The sequence below is a fragment of the Peromyscus leucopus genome, chromosome 10 (assembly GCF_004664715.2).
Source record: "Peromyscus leucopus breed LL Stock chromosome 10, UCI_PerLeu_2.1, whole genome shotgun sequence".
Lineage (NCBI taxonomy): Eukaryota > Metazoa > Chordata > Mammalia > Rodentia > Cricetidae > Peromyscus > Peromyscus leucopus.
This window is the reverse complement of record NC_051071.1, coordinates 78,383,429-78,390,930: the sequence shown is the minus strand read 5'-3', so window position 1 is coordinate 78,390,930 and position 7,502 is coordinate 78,383,429. Positions and strand designations below refer to the sequence as shown.

The following is a 7,502-nucleotide window of genomic DNA, read 5'->3' as shown; positions in this document are numbered from 1 at the left end:
AGAAAGAAAGAAAAAAGAAAGGATGTTACAGTTCAAATAATTTGAGTTTGGTAGTTCAGTGTACAATTAAAGTTTTACTTAGGGCCATATTCTCTAGAAGGCTTTTTGCTTTAAGCTTTATAATTCCGTTTAAAGTTCACTTTGCAGACTGTCTTTAATTTCTGCGTCTGGCTCATAATGGTCGCTTTAAAATGTCCGCCACTCTAATTTGGAAGAGGGGGTTAATTAATACTGCTGGTGTGGAAGTATGGATAGAAATTATTGGAACAGCCCATCTTTAGATTTTATTTGCATTAATATCCTGTGGGGGTAAGAATGAATCAGTTACTGCCAGGTTTTGTAAACAAAAATGTGTAATCCGATCTCTTCATTGTTGACCAAACAACAACAACAACAACAACAACAACAACAAAACCCACAGCAATCTAGTGAATGGCACTGAGGGTGCTTAGTTTTTTAACGCGGTGATTGTAGACTGGAGAGAGAAACGATTTTATTGTCTTTTCTAGTGGCGCCGGGTCTTCCGTTGAGTGTGTTTGGGCTTCTCACTTCTCTATGCTTTCCTCAGATGAGCTTCTACTCTGGAGCAGTCCTCCGAGGAAGTACCTCCCAGCATTCGGTCCACCTCGTGGCGGGAAGAAAGGACGGAATGGGAAGCGGTGGTTGTAGTTTGGAAGGAGGAAAGGTCCGTTAGGAAGCCTCGGGTAGAAGCCCGGCCTTCTTGGCGGAAAATAAAGCCATACCCACCCGGGTGTCCTCGGGTTGGCTTGGACCCTGGTTACCGTAGGCTTCCTTGTGGAGGGCGGCGGAGGGGTGAGTGTGAAGATCTGGCAGTCTGTAGGGTTCACGTTATTTGGAGGGGTGACGACATCTTGTCCTGTGGAAATGAAAGCGTAGGTCAGGGTGGGCCTGGCAACAGAAGCGGAGAAAGATGCCTCCGGGTGAGGGTGGGAGAGGGATGCGAAGAGGAACTCGGAGACATTTTAAAGCATGACTAAAATGAACTGCAGTGGTCCGAGGAAACGAAGCATGGACACACCTAATGGTCCCCATTTCCATCTGGGGAACTGACCCCAAAGAAATACATGCGTATTTATCCAAAGATACTAGTTCGATCTAAACGCTCCAAACGCCCATCAACAGGAGACTAGCTAAAGAAACCATGTGCAGTCACACAATGAAACAGTCTCCGGGAATGAAAAGGAGTAACAGCCAATATCTAGAAACCCAGACGAATCCACGTTCTGTTGAACAAAGAAAATTAGACACAAAAGGGTGCACGTTCTAAGAGTCCATTTATATGAAGTTCAAGAGTAAGCAAACGGAAGATACTTTAAAAAAATAAAGCAGACCAGTATTGAGCAGAAGGTCAGCACAAATGTCATTTCATGGAGGGATTAACCAAGAAACTCTTCAGCAATGTTCTGCACCTTGACCTTGATGATTATTAAGTAGATTTGGATATATGTAACATACACACACATACATACGTATACTGGTGTAAAATGTGGTGAAGCTGTACTTTTAAGATTTGAGGGCTTTTTTTTTCTTTTTTCTTTTTGTATATGACTTATAACAAAATAAGGAAAACTCATTGAAATAAAAAATAATTTATTTACTATTAAGAAAATAAGCCGGGCGGTGGTAGCACACGCCTTTAATCCTAGCACTCGGGAAGCAGAGGCAGGTAGATCTCTGTGAATTCAAGGGCAGCCTGATCTACAAAGCGAGTTCTGGGACAACCAGGCCTGTTACACAGAGAAACCCTATCTTGAAAACCCAAAAAAGGGCAGACAACTCATTTTTGAGAAGAAATGTGCATGTAGCCAAGTGTCAGGTCTTCCCAGGCTTGAGTCAGTCACCCAGTTGAGTTGGTCTTTGCTGTGAGGAGTTCTTTGGCTCAGAACGTATCAATATAGACAGGAGAAGACTGGGGCAGACGTGAACGGTGGAAACATGAGCATCCCACGGGAAGCTGAGAGTTCTGATGAATTTAAGGACAACTAGGTCCTCTCCCTCTTTCGGACAGATGATTTGAGCTTCTGGGGTGCGCTGGATGTGCTTATCTAGCTACTAGAGTCCTTAGTTCCTTTTCCATTCACAAGCTTTAGACATGTCAATCTTGAATGCCTGGGTATGGCTGACGGGGCTGTTGGTAGATTCAACACACTCACTAGCTAGTCATTGAGGAATTAGAACTACTGGGGTTACAGATGGCCGTGAGCCACCTTGTGGGTGCTGGGAACTGAACCTGGGTCCTCTGGAAGAGCTGTCAGTCCCATCTCTCCAGCCCCATCATCTTATTTCTTGATACCTGAAGCTATTCTCTCAATTCCGTGGTGATTGGGTGCTAGAGCATGGCAGGCAGATTTTCTCCCAGGCTGTCCTGTAGTTTAGTACTCTCTTCTGGGACTCCTCAAGGGCCCAAGATCAAGGTGCAGCTTGCCTCTATCACCCACACGAGGCAGCCGACAAAACCATATAAACATACTTCGATATTTTCCTAGTAAACTCATCACGTGGCGATTATATTGGGTCACTGCATGGAGACACAAGTGTTCTAAAATGTAAGAACCATGACTGGAGCAATGGCTCAGTGGTTAAGAGCACTGGCCACTCTGTCAGAGGACTCGGGTTTGATTCCTAGCACACACATGGTGGCGTATAACCATCGATAACTCTAGTTCAGGAATCTAACACCCTCTTCTAGTCCTCTTGTGTACCAGGCATGCAGGTGGTATGCAGACACACATGCAGGCAGAACACCCATACACATAAAATAAAAATAAAACCCTCACTAGAAATCAAATGTAAGAACCCTGGGAGTTGGTTTGGGAACCTGCCTCATGTTACAAAGTCAAAAACCGCCCACGGGGACTGAGGCCATCTGTGCTTTCTCCCCTGGCTCCGCTGACCCTGCCCATCTGTCCTTCCTATGACCTCGTTCAACCCACTTCCTGTCATTCTCTTTGTTTTCTCCTCTGAAACTCCAGTCATTATTTGAAGAACTCTACCTCCCCAAGATTACTTAATGTCACCTTTCAAAGAGAAAACTGGGCGATCTGCTATGAACTTTTTAGGTTCTTCTTTTGTTAAAGAGGGCTGTGAATGATGTACACATTTGACCACTCACGCAGTGACTTTCTTCTCCACTCTACAAATGCTACTTTAGCAGAGCCCTAATCTTCCTGGTTAACAGCTTAACATCTGGTTCCAGATGTCTAGAGTTCCACTTTCGACCTCTTTCCCCTAGATCTCTCATCTAGTCCCCAAGTGAGATCTCCTTAGGGAGGTCTTCTCTGCCTGAAGGCTGGGTGATGGCCCCTGGCAAGAGCTTCCATAGCAGCCTTGGCCCACCAGCATTGATCACACTTGTCAGCGATGCCGCTATCATTCCTGAGACATCCACTGGCCCCACCTCAGTGCCTGTGGAAGAACTAAACCAACTGAGAGAAACCTCCATTTCTATAATTGCAAAAGTTCCCGTATTCTTACCTACTGGGGACAGTGTGATGATTAACACATATTTCCCACACATCACACACTGCCATACCGGTAAAAGCACTGGGTATCAAAGATAAGCATCCCGAAAAACTTAATAAGACCAAAGTAGGTCACATCTTTGAATGCTGATTGAAAACATCTGGAGAGGCAGGGCAGCGTGATGTTCCAGAGGCAGGATCCCCAAGTTCTGCTTCTAATATTGTGAGTATGGGCAGATCTCCTTACCCCGGAGGCTTTCTCCTTATTTGTAAGATGGAAAGAATAATATGGCCTATCCAACGGGCTTGTGAGACTATCCAAAATAAGACACTCATGGTCCCGAAAGTTTTCTCTTGCACAGTACACATTTAGTAAGTTAGCGATCATCATTGTTAGTTGTTACGTTTGGGGATGCTATAGAGGATTTTTAGTAGCACAGGCTCCAGTTCTTAGGTCTATGTGCTTAGATTTTATACATGATCTGTGCATCAAGATCATGTATAAACTATACTAAACTAAAGTCCATAGTTGTGTAAGTGTAGGACCTTGAAGACAAGGGATTATTGACTCTGCTGGCCATTGCTAATGTCCTTAGTACCGGGGACACTTCTGGATGACAGTGTTATTAGTGAATACTTGGTACACTCACTAAATGGCTAGACAGACATTGGCTGTTCTTCTCGGTGTTTTTTGTGGTACTCAGTGAGCATTTAATTCCTGTTTTAGATAATAATTTATATTTAAAATTGTAGTACTGTACAATAAAAGCCAAAATGTTGTTTGGAGTTTGGGTATCAATTTTAAATAGGCTTATTATAGTCTAGACATGAAATTTATAACATACCCAAAACCTAGCACTTTTGGAAAAAAAAGGTAACGATGAGAAGATCTTTTTATAATTACCTGTACTCTGTGGTTAACTGGGCAGACAATAGCTGTTTTGTAGTGAACTGTAGTGATTTTTAGAGGCGCAAGCTTGGGACTTGATGTCTACGTACGCCATTGTTCCCTTACAGAGCACCTGGAGTCTTAGAATTCCCACGCCCTTTCAGACTTTAACCACAAAGAAATGTCAGTGCCGTGGTTAACTGACTCATAGTAATTGTAACTTAATTCATTTTTGTAGACTCAGAGAACAGTTGAGTCTTTTTTGTTAAATCCCTCCTTTGAAAGATACAGAATTTAGAGCCTGGAAAATGTCCTGCTGGCCCCTTTCAGTATGCTGTAAGTGAAGTCGGTTCAGCGGTGAGCATGTCGCATGTCAGGTGCCGAACTAAATGCAGAGAAGACAGACACAGCGCCTGCCTCTGGGGACTGGGGAGACACTACAAATATACAGGTCCTCAGTATGGAGTGGGGTGGAGCATCACGGTAGGGGATGTCCTGATTGTAATGACATTCCAAAGATGTCAGAGAAAAAAAAAATCCGCTATTTTAACGTAATATGTCTTAAGAAAGACTTGTGAGGGCAATAGTATAGTCACATTTAAATACTGCTACTTGAAGCAGAATTGCAGAAAGCAGGTGTAAAGCAGGAAAGGAGCAGCCACTGCCATGGATGGGCGAGGGCAGAGGGAATGTGGGACACATATGACCCTGTTGGGCAGTCTGTCCCAGGACAAGGAGAAGTGAGTGAGGACCTAGAACCTAGGCTGCCAAGCTCAGAGATCAGTTCTCACATCTCAAATGATATGTTTATTTGTTTGGGGACGTGGTTTTATTGCGCAGCCCTGGCTGTCCATCATGGAACTGCCATGTATAGTACCTTGAACTCACAGAAAGTGCTGTCATTCCAGGTTGGCATTGCTAGCTTGGTAACCATAGTAACAACAATAGCATTTGCGTAGTGCTTTTAATGTGAGTTTTCTGGGTTTTGTTTTGCATATAGCTCAATGGTCCTCTTCAGCCCCATAATAATGCATATTAATATGGTCACTTTACATATGAGAAATTCATGTGTAATGCTCAAGGAAGTTACAGGTGTCTCAAATCACAGAGCAAATGCTGAGACTCAGATTCAGGTCTTCAGATGAGAAAATCCAGCCTTTCATTTAACCACACGAGCTGATGATAGCAGATATAAACATTTCCAATTTATGGAGCTATGTAACCATGGAGGTTGCATTTGTCTTTCCATATGGTATTAATTATTTCACCCACACATAGTAGTAGATAAAAACCCAAACTCTTACCTTCTGCCATAGTTAGCACCAACCAGCAGACCAGGACCCAGAAGTGGAATCCAGGAGCCATGGCTTCTGCCCTGAGCACTCACACTGCTCTGGACCCAAGGCCGCTTTAAAGGAGAGTGAGTGAGTCACCAGCAGCCTGATTCAGGCAATTAGCGTGTGCATAGTGGACCACAACCACCTGGACCTCTGGTGTGAGAGTGAGAAATTCTCCAGGAAATGCCAGACAGCACTCATCAACCTGAAGCTTCTTGTAATGCCAGGCACACATTGTTCCCTCGTCTTCATTTCGGACTGTCTCCTTCACTGTCCTTCCAGTTCCAAACACTCCTTCACCCCACTGCCTTCTCCTGACTTGTATCTGTGGTTCTTCAACTGCACAGGAAGGAAGGTGTCTTGGTTATTATTCTACTGCTGTGACAAGGCACTATGACCAAAGCAATCTATAGGGCAGTCGTTCTTAACCTTCCTAATGCTGTGACTCTTTAATATGATACCTCATGGTGCAGGGACCCCCAACCTCAAAATAATTTTCATTGCTACTTCATAACTGTGATTTTGCTACTGTTATGAATAGTAATGTAAATATCTGATACGCAGGGTATCTGATATGTGACCCTTGTGAAAGTGTCTTTCGACCCATAAGAGTTGTGACCCACAGGTTGAGAACCACAGGCAGACATGGTGCTGGGGCAGTAGCTGAGAGCTTATATCTGATCCACAGGCCCGAGACAGAGAGATAGAGCTAAGTGAAATGGTGTGGGCTTTTGAAACCTCAAAGCCCACCCCTAGTGACACAGTGCCTCCAACCAGACCACACCTCCTAGCCCTTCCCAAACAGTTCCATCAACTTCAGACCCAGCATTCAGATATCTGAGACTATTAGGGCCATTCTCATTCAAACTTCCACAGAAAGGAATCATCTGGAGGCACTTAATACAGCTCCTCACCACATAGCTTGACTTCTTGGAGCAAAACATGAGGGAAGAGGAGATGGAGAGGTTTCCTGACCCAGGTGTTTGAAGAGGCTGCAGTTAGATTCTGACCTAAGTGTATCTACTCTGCATCTGCCTGTGAGGAAAGGGACAAGGTTAGAAAGGTATGTTTCCTTGTGGCCACTATGGTCACTGTTTAAATAAAACTGAAAAACTGGGACTATAACTTAGTGAGTCTTCTTTGTAAACTTTCTTCTAACTCACCAACTTGCTTGGAAGTGTTATGCCCAGATGGTGGGGACCCCCAAAAAGACTACCATGGAGACTGAATCCCATATGTAAAAGCAAAGAACCTTTATTTCATGCTCAGAGCTTGGTCTCTCTGTCTGTGGTGAGAGCAGAGAGCCCGGAGCCCAGACAGGGTTAGGGTTTTTATCATAGCAGAGGTTAGGGTGAGGGGATTTCTAGAGTTCAGGACCCTAATTGGCTGACATTTGTCTAGGGGTGTCTGTAAAAGGGAAGTAGGTGTGTGCTAGGCTCAGAGACATCTGACGATCTTATCTAATCCTACCTGGACGGTTGGAATTTTTGAGATGTCAGGTTCTTCCCCTCGGATGCTGGCCCATCCCTGGGTGGTATCAGGTTATGGCTTTTCCTAGATCTGGGTGTTGCCTGCCAGTAAGCCTGTCATGGGCAGCTGTGTGGTCAAGCTGTTTTGGGCCCCCCACAGAAGATGGCCGTGTGTCTTGATCATTGTTCTATTGCTGTGAAAAGACACCATGATTAAGACAACTCTTATGAAAGAAAGCATTTAATTGGGGGCTTGCTTACAGTTGTAGAGGTTTAGTCCATTGAAATCATGGCGGAAGCATGGCAGCAAGCATGGAAACACTGG

At 44.4% G+C, this 7,502-nt stretch overlaps 1 protein-coding gene across 1 annotated transcript; it reads right to left on the bottom strand.

Annotated features, from left to right (window-relative positions):
* Window positions 1-258: 258 nt before the first annotated feature.
* Odaph (odontogenesis associated phosphoprotein) lies at window positions 259-5,790 on the bottom strand. The gene is made up of 2 exons (XM_028881954.2): window positions 5,676-5,790; window positions 259-877 (listed from the first exon to the last, which is right to left on the bottom strand). The coding sequence occupies exons 1-2, from the start codon at window positions 5,734-5,736 to the stop codon at window positions 546-548; spliced, it is 393 nt and encodes a 130-aa protein (XP_028737787.1). The 5' UTR covers window positions 5,737-5,790; the 3' UTR covers window positions 259-545.
* Between the last annotated feature and the right edge of the window lie 1,712 nt (window positions 5,791-7,502).